The sequence below is a fragment of the Helianthus annuus genome, chromosome 11 (assembly GCF_002127325.2).
Source record: "Helianthus annuus cultivar XRQ/B chromosome 11, HanXRQr2.0-SUNRISE, whole genome shotgun sequence".
Classification (NCBI taxonomy): Eukaryota; Viridiplantae; Streptophyta; class Magnoliopsida; order Asterales; family Asteraceae; genus Helianthus; species Helianthus annuus.
The window spans coordinates 113,866,915-113,883,743 of record NC_035443.2 but is presented as its reverse complement, the minus strand read 5'-3'; the positions used below and the strand labels follow the sequence as shown (position 1 = coordinate 113,883,743).

Here is a 16,829-nt window from a genome sequence, read left to right as displayed (position 1 = left end):
GTATCCAGGGGTTATGATACTTACAACGGAGCAGAACTTCGTTATTTAGGGGGTATTATACCCGAGGATTATGCCTACTATGTGAAAATTGAGAGAAAGAAAAGAACGTGAGCGATTTGAGACTGAAGCCCGAGCTCCCAATTTATAGGGCTGTAATCCGAGTCTCTCGCGGCCCGCGTAAAAGTAAGCTTAGGCTTACGCGGCCCGCGTCCTAGAGGGGTCTAGGTCGTAGCTGATCCGGGTCACGATATAGGTTCAACACGTATTGCCACGTGTTATCACTGGGTGAGGCCTCGTTGTTGATCGCTCGCGGCCCACGTAGGCAGTAGCCAAAGGCTACGCGCCCCGCGACAGCCTTTAAATTTTTGTTTTTATTTTATTTTTAATGCTATATCATATTTTGGGCTCGGTTTTCACATACGGGGTGTATTTTAGGACATATTGGGATATTTTAAATATTTTTAGGGTGTCGAAAATATTTCGAGGGTTGTTATATCCTCCCCACCTTGTTTTAGAGCTCGTCCTCGAAGTCTACTGGACCAAGTGTGGATATTTCCTTTGCATTTCTGATTCAAGTTCCCATATTGTAACACCTCGAAAAATTACGTCCAATAATGCATTGACACGTGTCATAGACTTTGAATATGCGAAAACATACTTTAGAGGGACTAAAGTTGACAAACAGTGAAAACTATGAAATATAAGGGTCCAAAGTGTCAACAATGGATAAATAGACTCTACAATAACCCTACATAGTGTTTATAACCCTAAACGGATGAATCATGGATCATACGAAGCGGAAAATACACGAAAGTGAGGAATTACAAACTACAGGGGCTAAAAGTGTCAACATGTTGAATTTACACCTCTGAGTGATCTTTTGGCAGACCCGAAGCTTTGTAATGCTAAAATATACTCACTAGAATATGTGGTAAAAATTTCATGAAGTTTCGTTATCGTATGAGAAAGTTATGGCCAAAACCGTACTTGAGGGGTTAAAAGCGTCAACATCGAATTTCATGACTTTTCGGGTGAGCGCAAAGTTAACCGAGGACATTATCATTTTGGTAAATGTCCCAAGGTTCCTAAAAACCAAGTTTGAGGGTCTAAGGGTCAGAATAAAGGGCCAAAACCTCGTAACCAAAGAGCAGGGACCAAACTGCAAACAATTAAAAGTTTTGTGATGTCTGCAAGTCCCAGGTGGCCCGCCTGGGCACCCTTAAGCGGGCCGCATGGCCTGCCCAGCATCAGAATTTCGCAAATATTAGCTTTTGGGTCTGTTTTGTGAGTTGATGACAGCTTTCTCCACCTCCCAAACCCTCCAATCAACACTCATGCATGCTAGGACACCTGTGGCCTTCTCATAACATCTGAATCCCCTTATAATCAGATCAAAGCTTCATAATTTGGGACTTGTGTTAGAAACCAAGAACACTACAACCTTCAAAAATTCACAAGGCAACTTCAGGAGCTTTCTGGACGACAAGGCAACTTCATAGTGATATCTAAGCTTCATTAGGACTCTTGTAAGCATTCATAACCTTCTCTATTTCGTTCTAGCTTAGATTATTAGCCGAAAGTCAATCCGTCGTAACTTTAGTTTGACTTTTCGATTAAACGAAAATGGCTCAGTCATTTCTCAAATTGAAAGTACCTACAAGTGGGTATTTATGTGGGAAACAAACCCTCAAAAGGGTATTCTCTGATTCTCACTCTAAGCATGATTATTGTCGAGTCAAAGTTGTTCTTAAAAAGTCAACAGAACTTGTTTTTGTAAAATCTAGCATAAATAGTAATGTAGATGACATGCAATCAGTTTGATCATCAAAAATAACTTTATAATGAATGTAAGAATATGTTTTATCATGATCAACTCGACAATCTTTAGTATAAACTCGGATCGGAACCGAAAGTCTCATAAAATGACTTTTTCTTTGACTCTCGATTCGGATCCGTGCATGCATGTTTGAGATCTGCATTTGAGCTTATTTTGGACCATTTTTATTTATGCGCAACTCTCTGGAATTTTACAACTTGACTCCATGCTTAACCGATTCATATGCATGTTTCCGATTTATACTTAAAGTTGACTATTTTGCCCTTTTTGTTATAAAACGTGATTTTTGGAAAAGTGAAAGAGTAGAAACCTTTATTACTGATTTAAACTTGCACCGAAAATTTGATATCAGTTGGAGGTCCAGATTTAGAGTTATGTTCGATATCGTAAATTGAAAGCTTTATGTTAAGTAAACGGCGTAATTAGCGTATAACCTATTTAAGCTCACTTTTTGATACAAAACTTTTTACCCACTGATGTTATATAATATTTTGGGATTTTTGAAGATTTTTATTTAATTTTTGGCTGATCGTATCATAGGTCTCTAAGTTCGATTCGGTTAATACCGGTTTTGACCTTTTAAGCCATAAAATGAGTTTTATAAATCTTTTTGACCCCAAACCTTTTTCTACTGATTTTATTTGTTAAATAAATTATCTTGAGCATTCTAGAAATATAAAAATCTCAGCTTTCTTTTAAAAAACCCGGAAACGGCTCTAAAATCGCCTTTCTAAGCGTTTTTAACGCATAGTATGTACTATAACCATATTAAACATATAAGGATTATACCTACTGATATATTTAGCATATTTTTATAAAATAACAGTAAGTATAAGTTTTTGAACTCAGGATTCCAGTTTTGACATTTTTAGCCCTTGTGAAATTACCAAAATACCCCTAAGGTGCATAGTTTGGTTTTAAATGATAAGTTTTGTATATGGGTCATACCCTACTGATATAATATGTCAAATTAAGTATATTTACAGAATAAATCAGACCTGTAACTCAGATTTCCAATTTAACTCTTTTATAATCTTTTAAATGACCAAAATGCCCTTATGAGGCGTAAATTGAGTTTATTTCCGTATGGGGCAAAATAGAAGTTATCTTACTGATATTATAACATATTTAAAGCATATTATCTCAGTGAACTTGCATATGACTCTTATGGTTACCCGTAACGCTCTTTTAGCGTTCGGTTCGGTTTTTGTAACTAGTTTGCATAAATTGACCGAAACGGGTCAAACATTATCATTTTTGTCTCAAAATCCAGAATGTATTTAGCATACCCAAATTATACAAGTATTCAAACTTGTCGGGTCTAAATCACATTCTATCCGGTCTTCGCTTAATCGTGCGCTTGAACCGTATCGTCCTTAAAACTAACCGGTCTAAGCTTAGGCTTAAATAAAGACCCGTTAGGAATCTAATAGGTTATTATAAACCTTTGTTCCAGAATAGGAGACCCAGTAAAAGCTACCTCCACTTGCTAATTGTGATTCATACTTACCAAGGTAAATACTTTTAACTTATTTTCCCTATACGGGCTTGGGGTAAGGTATATAAAATACCGCTTGGTCCGGCATCGAATTCTTTAATCGTATAGTGGTTAAATTCATTGAGATGACCTTGTTTTGAATGTGTTTTATTACTTGAAGCCTTTGGGGGGTTAATGACCATGTCCCGGATATCCTTGGCATCATCTTACGAGATGGCCACGACCTGAGCACGGGGTGTAGGCGTACACCCGTCAGTGTATAACTCTATATTGTGGTGTGTCTATTAATCTTTAACCCGGTCTACGGACCGGGCTACTGAACGCGGAGTAACATGTAAATCCATTACAAGATTATATTGCATAATTATCCCAAGTTATAAAAATATTTTTATGCCATGCGCATTTAAATCAATTTTCAATCTTTTCAAAATGAGTCAGTTAATTTGTATTTACCAGTGTAAACTGACGTATTTTCCCAAAAGGTTAAGTGCAGGTACTACACGTACTAGGCTGGCTGTCTTCTAGAGCGTCCACAATAAGTCTCGCAAGCTTGGACGACAATAAAACTGTTGAACAATATCATATTTTATTTTGATCCGCCTGTGGATCCGTTTCAACTACTAGTGATATTTAATATTACATTTATTAAAGTTGAAATGAATCTATCTTTGCTTCCGCTGTGCATTATTATATTGTGTTGTTTGTCTATGATGATGCCAACCACGTCACTAATCCCCCCATCGGGCCCACCGGTGACACGTGGAAATTAGGGGTGTGACACATATGTACTCTGGTCCTCTTTTGGAGTCCCATTTTACTTTGACCAAAACTAATAGTGATTGAGGTTCTTGACTTTCCTGTCTTCAATCTGTAGAGGCCTCTCTACAAACTTAAGTTGTTCATTTACCTCTATATCCTTTAGAGGTACCACCAGTGATTCATCAGCTAAGCATTTCTTGAGATTAGATACATGAAATACATCATGTATTCCTGCCATTTCCTCTGGCAGTTGTAGCTGATAGGCTACAGGTCCTATTCTTCTAATAACCTCAAAAGGTCCAACATACCTGGGACTTAGCTTTCCCCTCTTGATGAATCTTACCACTCCTTTCCAAGGAGAGACTTTTAACAGCACTTTATCTCCTATCTGAAATTCTAATGGTTTGCGTCTGTTATCAGCGTAGCTCTTTTATCGATCGCGTGCTGCTTTCAGTCGTTCCTTAACTTGAATGATCTTGTCGGTTGTTTCTTGCACTATCTCGGGTCCAGATAGTTGCTTTTCCCCAATTTCTACCCAACAGACTGGGGTTCGGCACTTTTGTCCATAAAGTGCTTCGAATGGTGCAGCATTGATACTGGTGTGATAACTGTTATTATAAGAAAATTCTTGTAAATCCCAATATCAATCCGGATCACAGTGGTTGGTTGTTTTAGTCCAAAACACCTATTGATTAAGTGTTTGAACTATGAAAAAGTCAAGAAAGATCAAGAATGAAGATGAAGCTAATGGATTGATGAATACAACAAGTGTTGTATTGAATCCAAACAAGTATATGAATCAGTAAAGCACCTTGGAAATCTGATATGAGCACACAATCAAAAGATCTAATGTAAACAACACTTCATTCACCAAAGAGCCAAAAGCTTGGCTAGGTTACAATGCTTGGGGTATTTATAGTGAGCTCCTGACTTGCCAGCAAATTTATAAATTTGCTGGAATCTTAACTACACCAAGTCAGGATTCCTAATTCTAGAGAATTACAAAATAAGCCCCTATACATTCAAAATAGCTACAAACTGAGACTAAACTGATCCAGCACAAGTATCAACGATCTCAAAAGTTCTAACAATATCCCCCCTAGATCGTTGCATACTTGTCTTCTCATTCTTCAGTTGTGGCGGCTGGATTCTCAGTAGCTTGCTTCTCGGGCTCTGTTGGATTTTCTTCGTTAGTTGTTGTTTCTGGTGGTGCCTCTGTCTCGGTTGGTGCTTCCGGAGTTTCTTGAGTAACAGTAGCTTCACAAGTTGGTTGGTCCTCCTTAGTGGCCTCATATGTGGATGAGGCCGGAGGTGTTGGTGTTGTTTATGAGGTTGTGGTGGGTTCAGTTGTTGAAACAGAACTTCCTTCCTTCGTTCGCTCGTGCTTCTTTTTCTTCCTTGCTTCTTTCTTCTTTTGTTCCTTTTCCTTCCTCTTCTCCATTTTATCGACCATATCCAGCATTTCTCTCTTCAATCTCCAGGCACGTTCTACCGCTCTTTGAAATAATGTTGCCTCTTCCAGGTTTGCATTGGCTGCTCCAACATTAATACGGCTAGCGTTCAGCACAGTCAGGTCTGAGAGCCCAAACATAAACACATCCATCGGATCCAGAATGCGAATATCCACATTTTCATTCGACCTTATCACAGCTTCACCGGTCTTGCTGTCGTAAAACCATTTCTTGAAATCCTTGAGAGCGACAGGGATTTCTTCTGGAAGCTTAATTCTAGTGACAACTTTGGCTGGGTTGATCACCCACGTCACTTTTCCTTTTCCGGTAACAGGATCGATGGTGGTTTTTGATACTCTGCGTCTAGGGCGCTGCGGAGTGTGATTCGGGAAACCCTTGTTACATTCTTTGGCGATTATTCGTTCAAAATCCCTCCCGATTCCTCTGTCTTCATGGTTTAGTAAGTCTAGACGCCCAAGTTCTCGTAGATCCCACCTTGGAAGAGAGAAAAGGTCAAAGCCGGTCTGAAAATACTGTATAACTCCACCCCGTCTTTTCACCACGAACATTCCTCGAAGATTATCATACATCCAACTGTTAATCTTATCGGTAGCTTCAGTCTTTTCCACGGTGATAACTTGATAAAAATCCGGAAGTCGTTCTCTCTCCTTCTTGAACCATTCGGGGTGCTCAGGAGCAAATGTCTTTCCATTCTCTTGTTCATAAAGAACTTCTTCCTCAAGACCCCATTCGAGAAATTTTGCTGGCATATCATCTCGATCTACTTCTTCTTCGTCACTTTCATTACCTTCCGAAACTTTGTCAACTGACTCTAACCGCCTCTTCTTGGCTTCAGCCTCTTTTTCCTTTCGAGATGTTTCTTCTTCAATAAAAGCATCGAAGTCAAATATTTCGTCGAAGGTGAACATGGGCTTGACCTTCATTTTATCACACATGTTTCGCATCATTCTGTACAATTTCTCTAGCCCTGCTTGCTGAAATCTGATGAACTTCGACTGCTTAGCCATGTACGCAGTCATTTCCTTGTTTTTCTTCCTCTGATCTTTGAGCTTTTCCCTGAGGATGTTTGTGTCGTTCACTTGATTTTTCAACAGACAGATTTCTTTTGCAACTGACGGCCCTGTGTCTTTAATTAGCTTGTCGTACAGTTCTTAAAAGGGGCGAATCCTTTGTGGAGGTACTGGCGGCCTTGAAATTCTTGTCGGCTTTACAGGAGTCACTGTGGAAGGACCTTGACTTGCTTGGACTTCATCAGGATCGACAATTAAGGTGTCAACAAACTCATTCATTCTTTGAATTTCCTCAGGAACCGTTTCTGGTCTTTCAGAGGAGGATATCTCTTTTCTTTTCAAACTCTTTTCTCTTTTCTCTTTCTCTTGCAGAGCATGAATCGCTTTCAAATCTCTGATGTGCTATCGTTGTGCTTCTGACTCGCTTGCCCTAATACCTGCCTCCATAAATCGCTCACCACTTTCAGGCGCCCTTTTCTTTTTGGGAGGCTCGTCTTCAGCCGCCTGCTTTCCTTTCCTCTTTCCTTTAGCACTTTCTCCTTTTGAGGCTGCTTCAGCTTGAGCTTGAGCAGCTCGTTGCTGTTTTTCCTGAACAGCTTCTTTGTACTTCTTGTAAGCTTCCTTGACAATCGGTAGTCTCTCTGCCCGGTACATCCAATCATGCAACAGCACCCATTCATTTGTCTTTATCTCAGTGTACTGACGGCTAGTGGGAACATGGAACTTGTAAACATTTCCATCATCTGGAAGATCCTTGTGTTGACTATTGATAAGCATCTGAATGAATCTTGGATACATTGCCCACGTAGCTCCAATTGCGTTTTCAAGCATGTAATTGAATATTAGACCCGAGAGATTGAATTTCTGATTGAGGCACAGATTCAACATAGCCGCCGACCATTCCAAGTTTAAACCGTCAAAGCCACCCTTTCGATGTGCCAGACTCATGTAGATCACATGAACAATAAATCTCCAGTCTCTGGTTAGTCCGCCTCTCTTTATTTCTTTCTTATGGCTGAAATCTCCAACATATCCCATTCCTCGAAAGCCGTCTAGTATATCATCTTGACTCAGGCTTAACGGATCTTGATCATTGTCTTGAAACTTTAGAACCTGGCGTATTCGCTCTTCAGTCACCTCTACCCTTTTGTTGCGAACCGTCGATACTATGCCTCTTTTGTTGTTGATTGTTTCTGCTTTAGCATTCTCCCAAAACTCTTTAATGTGGATATTGTAGACTATAACAGATGTCTCCACTGCATATCCGATCCTACTGGAACGCACCCATCTGGTTACATCTTCAAAATCAGTAGGCACTTCGTCTAGATTTATACTTTGATTGTGCTTTAGCGTTTTATCCCATTCCAGATTCTTCACCATACTGATGATCCTGATTGATAATGAATCTTGTGAGAATTTGATTAATGGACCGGAGATGAACAGAGAGAAGATGAGAGATCGGTTCGTTACTTGTTTGAAAAGATTTGAATAATTACAGTCGGTTAAAAAAAACTTATATATATGTACGGATTAGGATAACCAGCGAACTTATAAGTTCGCTGGTATCTTAATTTCGCCACCAGGTGATAAAATTCAACCAATTTTAATTTCGCTCGTTGATTTCAAACTTTCTCGTAAAACGTGCCCATTTTTGTTTAAAACATTGTTTATTTCGAAATATTTACAATATTGCCAAAAAAAATGGACCATTTTGACTCCGAACTTCAAGTTTCTTGCTTTGGGAGGTTCCATTTAATGCAATTTTTTTTTTTTTTTTGAAATATCAGACGCTCATCGAACTTACCTGCAGAAGATCATATTGCCAACACTTGCCAAATTCTTAATATATTATTATTATTATTTTACTAACCAGGGCACAAGAAAAACTGCCAGTATGTTTGTCCACTTAAATCCATGCATCCTTCTTTCAACATGCCTTCGGAGAGCGCTTTTATCATGTTTTCGGTAATATTGACAAGTCTTCAATGGCCCCCACACAAGCTATTGAGAATAGAATCATTACGCCCTCGTGAGTCCCACGTCAGGACATACCCCCGCGATCAAGGTATGCGCAAAGATTCTTCATAACAGGTGAGTATATTGGCTTCATTCTATTCAACGATAGAATGGAGATCATGTCTGTACTTTCGTACAACAGAGATCCCAAGAGCTATCGAGGGCTAAGACATACAGTTCGGCTAACAGGTCAGTACCACCGTACAGCAGAGTTGCCAAACTAATCTATCAAAGGATTCTGGCCAGAAATGGCGCTTATTATGGATTTTGGCCAAAAATGGCGCTTATTCGACAGGGTTTGGCCTTTTTTTTATGGCACTTATTATTAAAAGAAAATCATAGCGTCTAGGTTAGCATGTATCTGGATGCAGCAGAAGAACGACTATGATATCCTCCGAACGAAATACCAATATAAAGACCCGGAATCTCAGACTTTGGCAATCTGTCAACGCAAGATTTATGACCATTAAGCCATATGCCGCAACGTGTTACCCACTGAGAACGTAATGCCTGAGAAAAGCCAGAATTCTTGTGTAGACATTATGTTTTGCTCCCTAACAGCAGTTTACTCGTTGGTGTTGCTGAATCTACCGACACGTCGTTGCTTGGTACCCCGATTTCTTTTTGTTTTCTGTTTTGCAAGAAATGACAAAGTGTTAGCAATTTTCTATCACTTCCTCTCGCAGGAGTCAGATATAAGCATTCGTTTTTGGATTTTCTTAATATATCCCCCCTAAAATCTTTATTTTCGTGAGTCCATTTTGCCCGAAAATAAAATTTTTAATAAGAAAATCTTTTTGGTGGCCAACGCTTTCCGATACTTGTTTTGCTTTCAACAAACGTTTCTTTTTTTTTAACAACATATTTTGATCACAAGATTCATTTCCAGTCAAGGAAATTGACCATTTCCAACCAGGTTACCAACTGGTTTCAGGTTTTGTCGAAGGCTTTTGTAAAAATGTCGGCCCGCTGCTGCGTTGTATCCACTGGCACCACTTGAATATATCCCTTCTCGTAAGCATCTCGAATTGCATGAATTCGAATCTCGATGTGCTTTGTTCTTGAGTGGTGTATGGGATTCTTCACAATTCCTAGACACGCTTCGTTGTCGATGAATATAGGAGTCTTCATGATGTTGATTCCATAATCCAGCAACTGATTTTGTATCCAGAGAACTTGTGAACAGCAGCTGTAGGCCGCGGTGTATTCTGCTTGAGCGGTTGAGGTGGACACCGTTGTTTGCTTCTTGCTTTGCCATGAGATCAGACGATTCCCCAAGAATTGACATCCTCCTGATACAGACCTGCGATCTACTTTACAACCTGCATGATCACTGTCAGAATATGCAATAAGATCAAAATTACTATCTTTAGGATACCAAAGACCTAGTTTCGGAGTTCCTTTCAGATAGCGGAAGATGCGCTTTACGGCGATTTCATGGGATTCCTTGGGATTTGTCTGAAATCGAGCACAAAGACAGACTGCCCACATGATGTCCGGCCTGCTAGCCGTCAAGTACATCAAAGAACCGATCATTGAGCAATAGAAGGACTTGTTTACTGGTTTTCCTTGAGGATCCAGAGTGAGCTCTGTCTGAGAGGTGAACGGGGTGCTTGCAACTTTACAATCGTTCATGTTGTACTTCGTGAGAATATCTCGAATGTACTTTGCTTGATGAATAAGAATCCCATCCTCATTTTGCTTCACTTCTAGCCCCAAGAAGAAATTCAGCTCTCCCATCATGCTCATCTCGAATTTCGCCTTCATGATCGTTTCGAATTCTCTGCACAGTGCCTCGTTGGTTGACCCGAAGATAATATCATCCACGTAGATTTGAACCAGCATAACATCCTCCCCGATCTTTTTGGTAAAAAGAGTCATGTCGATCTTTCCTCTGGTGTAACCACATTCTAACAGGTATGTGGACAAAGTCTCGTACCAAGCGCGTGGGGCTTGGTGAAGACCATAGAGCGCTTTGTCCAACTTGAAGTATCGTCCTGGAAAATGGGGGTCTTCAAACCCTGGTGGCTGACATACATACACTTCTTCCTTCACTTTCCCGTAGAGAAAAGCACTCTTGACATCCATTTGAAAAACTTTGAAATTTCTATATGATGCATAAGCCAAGAATATTCTGATTGCTTCCAGTCGTGCAACTGGACCGAATACTTCTTTGTAGTCAATCCCTTCTTCTTGACGAAAACCTTGCACCACCAATCTGGCCCTGTTCTTAATCACCACTCCACGATCATCCATCTTGTTTCGAAAGACCCATTTAGTGCCAATTGGAAACTTTCCTTCAGGTAAATCTACTAGTTCCCAAACTTTAAGTTTCCTGAACTGAGACAGCTCTTCTTGCATTGCCTGAACCCAACTGGAGTCTTGAATAGCGTCTTCGATGTCACGTGGAACTGATTGCGATAGAAAAGCTGCGAAGAGACCTTTGTTGATGCTAGATGACTGCCCGCGTGCGTACTCCTTCTTCTACTGCTCCGATAACATTTTCAAGAGGATGATTTCGATTTGTCTTGTATCCGGCATTTGTCAGAGTTTCAATTTGCTGCGGAAGGTTGGTGAAGTGTTCATCCACATAAATCACTGGTGGATCATCTTCTTGAGTTGGCTCATTTACATTCGCCTGTGAAGAAGAAGCACCGTTTTCTTGGGTGTTCTCAGGCGAAGTGTCACCAGTTGCATCATTTACAGCCAAAATCGGGTCAGCAGTTGATGGAGATAGACGAGTGGTAAATGGAGTCAAACCAATGTCGGATGAGTCAAACAAAGGTTCAACTTGAGTGTCTTCAACAGGTTCATGCTCTGGGACTATCTCCGGAATTTCAAAGTTATTGAAGATCACACTCACATCATAGAACCAATCTGGAGTACTTCCGGTGTTGGTGTAATTTCCTTCTTGAAAGTCAACATAGTAAGATTCAATCACCATCTTCGTTCGTTTGTTATAAACACGGTAGGCCTTCTGTGTGAATGAATACCCCATAAAGTAGCAGATATCACCCACTGCTTCAAATTTGACGAGATTTTCTTGAGTGTTTAAAAGAGTGCACGAACAGCCGAATGGTCTGAAGAAGTCAATAAGTGGCTTTCTTTTGAAGAGAAGTTCATATGTTGTCTTTCCATGAGGTTTCACGATGAGTACCCTGTTTAGAACGTAGCATGCCGTATTAACTGCTTCTGCCCAGAAGATAATTGAAGCTTTGAGTCCACCAGCATGGTTCGTGCAGCTTCGATCAGCGTTCTATTCTTGCGTTCAGCAACTCCATTTTGTTGCGGAGTTCTGGCTGCACTGTATTGGAGATGAATTCCCTTTTCTGCACAGTACGATATGAAGGTCTGATTTTTGAACTCGGACCCGTTGTCGCTTCTGATAGACTTCACTTTTAGCTTGGTCACGTTTTCAATTAGCGGAATGAATGATTTTAAGACTTCAGCTGTCTCGCTTTTTTGCTTCAAGAAAATATACCCATGAAAACCGAGAGAAATCATCTGTTACAACCAAACAATAAGAACTTTTAGCAAGACTTTTAACACTAATAGGACCGAAGAGATCCATATGCAACAATTGAAGTGGTGCAGATATCGTGTTCACTGCTTTGGACTTGTGCGGTTTCTTATGCTGCTTTCCCTGGGCGCATGCAATACATTTTTCAGAAAATGGAAATTCTTTAATTGGAAGACCTCTAACTAAGTTTAACTTAGAGAGTTTGTTCATATTTTTGAAATTAACATGGCCCAGTCGTCTATGCCAAAGCAGTGACTCCGATTCTGAAGCTTTGTAGATTAAGCAGGTTAAGTTGTCATTTGTCTTGGCATTTTTCATGTTGAGCACGTATGTGTTGTTCTGTCTTGGAGCAGTGAGCATGATCATTTCTGCAGGAACAACATAACCGGGCTTCAGGAACAAGCATTCCATGTCATTGAAAAGCACCGAGATTCCTTTATCGCAGACACTCATGAGATTGTAACACAGCTCTGGAACATAGTTGACAGTCTCAAGCGTGAGGGCTTCGGACACTACATCTCCTACTCCAACAATCTTTCCTCCCTTCTCGTCTCCAGCAAAAGATACGAAATCACCATCAACAAAGCGAAAGTTCTTCAGCAATTCCTTCAACCCAGTCATGTGCCTTGAACATCCGCTGTCGACGTGCCAAATGTATTCCATGAGCATCCGAAGCCATTTCTGCAATTTATTCTGATATACAAAAAAATATATACAAATTAGCTAGATTTAGGAACCCAAATTTGCTTCATCTGGCTTCTGTCGTGATTTTGACCCACGTTGACCTCTTTTTGTTTCCAAAAATAGGCAGTTGATTCCACCAGATCTTTAACAGATTTCTTAAGATAATTTAATTGATATGTGACGTTAGTAAGAAAATCATGTTCTGGTTTGGAAAACTTTTTGGTTTTACAATGTTTCGCTGTATGTCCTAAACGACCACAGCGAAAGCATCTTTTATGTCTGGGTCGTTTGGTGTTAGAAGATGATGTATGTGATGAGAGTCTTGAACTTTCTGCTTTCTTCATTTTCATGTCCACTCTGCTTTCATCTTCTGAATGTTCTTCATCATTGTCTGAATCGGATGAGCTTTCAGACATGTTGTCCTCACTTGAGCTTTGCTCTTCACTTGCTTCGTAATTTGACTCATTGTAAATTTGATCTTTGTTTGGACTTTCTGAGTCTTGATCTTCAATGGTTTCAGAACTTGAACATTCGGAGCTTTCATCATTGGTGGATTGATCTTCACTTGAATCTTCACTTGAATCTTCACTTGAACATTCAGAACTTTCTGATCCTTGCACGTCTTCTGAGACAGTAAAGTTTGAATCTTCATTTCCATGATCTTCAGAGACACTCTTTTCTGAATCTTTCACACCTGTTCTAGAAGGAATAAATTCGGGAATTTCCTTTGTGAGGAATTTTCTGAAACTATTCTTTTTCAATTCTAGCACAAATACAGGAGATTTACAGGCAATGTTATCATCACAACACACATAATTCAAATCATGACATTCAGACACACAATGTTCACGATTACGGGTCTCAAATGTAGGCACATGGCCCTTACAGTCATCCAAGGATTTAAATTTAGGCACTTGGCCATTACAGTCATCCATCCTACTTAAATTATTACATTCATCCTTAACATTGTTTTTCTTAGAACAATTCCAGACGAACCAGTTAACGGTGGAATAACTGTCGCCTGAATATCCGATTCCTATTTTTGACCCGCCGCAGTCTCCATCCTCATCGCACACATCTTCTTTACACTCAATGGGATCTGCATTGCTTTTAGAACAGTTAGCGATTGTCTCATTTTTATAAAATTCATTTTGTTCAACAGAGGCCTTTTCATTTATGAGATCATTTTCGGGATGAGGAGTGGGCATAGGCACGTAGTTTTTGCTGTGTGGTGGAAAGAAAAGTTTTCTTTCATTTCCGTGCCTATCCTTATACCCAATCCCGTCTTTCACAAACGTTGGTCGTTGGCAATTTTTAATGTCAGTAAAGGCCTTTTGACTGACATTCCATTTATCTATTATAATTTGAAGTTTGTTCTTTTCGTTCAAAGCTTTTTCTAACCTTTCTGTAAGATCATTAATAATAAAATCTTTTCTAAACACAAATTCTTTAAGAGTTTGCATTTCAGCTAAAGTTGAGTTCAACTTTCTCTGATATGCAGCCTCGTTCTGTTTAAGCTCGTTGTTAAATTTTAAAGCTTTGTCTTTTTTGCCTTTCAAATTCTAGGTTTAAGAATTTGTAATGTGCCACGACATCAACGCATGCTGGTGAGCATAATTTTTCTTTAAAACTGAGTGGAATACTGTTTACCAAGTCCTTGTCAGCCTTTTCCTTTGATGAATCAGCTTTCATGGCTGTCGCTTGGACCTTATCCTTGCCTTTTTCAGATGTCTCTTTAGCAACATACTTCTCTGTTTGATCACAAGGCTCCACTGAAGTAAGAATGCTTTTCAATCCCTTGTCAGCAGCATTGTCTCCAGTCGGAATTCCAGCTGTCTGCTTCTCAAACTGCCTTGTAGATGATCCACCTGAGATCTTGGCCATCAGGGCTTTGTTAACTTGCTCCTTTGCTTCAGTGATTTCTTCACTCCAATCATAGTCTTCAACGACTAAAGCTTTTGGCGTGCTGGGAGATGCATTGTTTTTGTTCTCTTCAACAGTGATTTGCTTTACAGCAGTAGTGGTTTCACTGTTTCCTTCTTTCAATAGAGGACAATTGCGCTTGAAGTGTCCTAGATTCTTGCAGTTGTAGCACCTCAGCTTAGATTTGTCAAAGCCAGCTTTTCCAAGACCCAAACGCTTGCCTGTCTTGTCTTGAAATTTCTTTAACCTCAAAGTGATCATGGCCATTTGCCATTTCAGATCCATTTCTTCCATATCATCTGGATCAACCTGATACATGTCTTCAGCAGTGAACATCTCCTTTTTCAATTCTCCATACATCAGGGCTTCGTAGCTACTCAAAAATGTGTTGAAGAGTGCCACATTTTCAGTAGATACTTTCAATGCTTGAGGATCAACAGTGATTGTCTTCTCAACAAGTTGTGGAGCTTTTGATGCGCTTGCGGAAGCATTTGCGTAGATTAAGTCAGAAGCTTGTGGAGTACTGCCTCCTGATGCTAGAAATGCCACATTCTTCAATCCAGCTGAAGTTTGAGTTGACTTTGGTTGGTATCCAGCGGTGTTCATCTCTCTTTTGTTGACATCCATTTCAAAGGCTCTTAGAGTGTTGATCAGATCAGACAGAGTGACATGATTTGGATTGTTGAGGAAATCCTTCTTCATCATCATGCATTGTAGGCTCCATTCCTTGGGGAGTGAATCAAGCAGTTTCTTTATGGCAGCACGATTTGTGACTGGATTTCCCGCCTTCTTCATTTTGGTCATCATGTTAAGAAAACGACTAATGTGGTCAGAAAGGCTTTCTCCACGAACACTACAAAACATGTCGTATTGCTTCTGCACCATATCTCTCTTGCTTTCAATCAGTTCCTCATTTCCTTCATAGTACTCAATCAATGCATTCCAGAGTGCATTGGCAGTTCGGTGTTCCTCAAACATGTTGCAGTCGTTTGTAGATAGAGCCATGGTTAAAGCAGCGTGAGCACGACGATCACGTTGGATAAGAGCCTTGTCTTCATCAGTGAAGGTAGTAGCATCATTGTTAGCAACTACTGCATCTCCTCGAACTACCGTTGGAATGTGGGGTCCAGCGGTGACCGAGAGCCACAGATTGTAATCCGTGTATTCGAAGAACGACTGAATGCGGGTTTTCCAGGTGCTAAAGTCTTCAGCCCCTTTCAACTTTGGTGGACGAGTGGTGGTTCCAGTCTCAAGTTCCGCTTGAGCAATCGGACTTAGTTGATTCAACGACATGTTAGCTGATCAGACTTTAAATTCGCTGGTAAGACTTTAAATTCGCTGGTTATCGAAGACACTTATTCACCTTCGCTGACTGAACCTTGACCTTCGCTGACTGATCCTCGACCTTCGCTATGGTTTTAGTCAGTCCTGCACGAGCGATCAAGATAACTTCGCTGACAAATCACAACACAGACAGATGATAGGTTAATTTCACCGATAACCGTGATAAGAACGCTGTGGTTCAATATCACAGTTCTCGAAGTCGCCTTCGATAATTTCGCTCAAGGGACACTGAATACTATGTCGCTAATGATCAGTAACTTCGCTCGAATGGTGGTCGGCGAAATTAGCGATTATGCGATGAAATCCTCAACGATTTGATCTAGTTCGCTATATTCAACGCTGAGGTCGTTGTATTCAAAAATTAAATTCGCTGTGTTCAAATATTATTCGCTGTCTTCAAGATAATTTCGCTGGACAGAGGGTTTAACACGAACTAAAACCCTCTAATCACTCAAAAACATCTCAAAAACCATGTTTTGATGCAACAAAATGTCCAAAATGACTCACTAATCAAGTATTAACAACAACCTATCGATTAAACACACCAAATCAATCCATTTTAAGCTCAAAAATTTGAAAAACCTTGAAACTTTGAAAAACCTTCAAAACAATGAAAAATCTCAACAAGAACACAACAACCAAGAGCACAAAGGCTCTGATACCAAATTGTAAATCCCAATATCAATCCGGATCACAGTGGTTGGTTGTTTTAGTCCAAAACACCTATTGACTAAGTGTTTGAACTATGAAAAAGTCAAGAAAGATC

The 16,829-nt window shown here is 40.0% G+C and overlaps 1 protein-coding gene across 1 annotated transcript; it reads right to left on the bottom strand.

Moving 5' to 3' along the window:
- Positions 1-11,754: 11,754 nt before the first annotated feature.
- LOC118484056 lies at positions 11,755-16,012 on the bottom strand. The gene is made up of 6 exons (XM_035979945.1): positions 15,029-16,012; positions 14,440-14,875; positions 13,153-13,559; positions 12,338-12,805; positions 12,140-12,235; positions 11,755-12,096 (listed from the first exon to the last, which is right to left on the bottom strand). Exons 1-6 carry the CDS (start codon positions 16,010-16,012, stop codon positions 11,755-11,757), a joined length of 2,733 nt encoding a protein of 910 aa, XP_035835838.1.
- Positions 16,013-16,829: the final 817 nt, after the last annotated feature.

Excerpts from the sequence above, each read along its gene's own strand:
- LOC118484056 (XM_035979945.1), bottom strand. The coding sequence starts at position 16,012 with ATGTCGTTGAATCAACTAAGTCCGATTGCTCAAGCGGAACTTGAGACT. Across the intron at positions 14,876-15,028 it reads CTGCTGAAGACATGTATCAG|AATCTAGGACACTTCAAGCG; the intron begins GTTGATCCAGAT and ends TACAACTGCAAG. Across the intron at positions 13,560-14,439 it reads TGACAAGGACTTGGTAAACA|AATTGAAAAAGAATAGTTTC; the intron begins GTATTCCACTCA and ends TATTTGTGCTAG.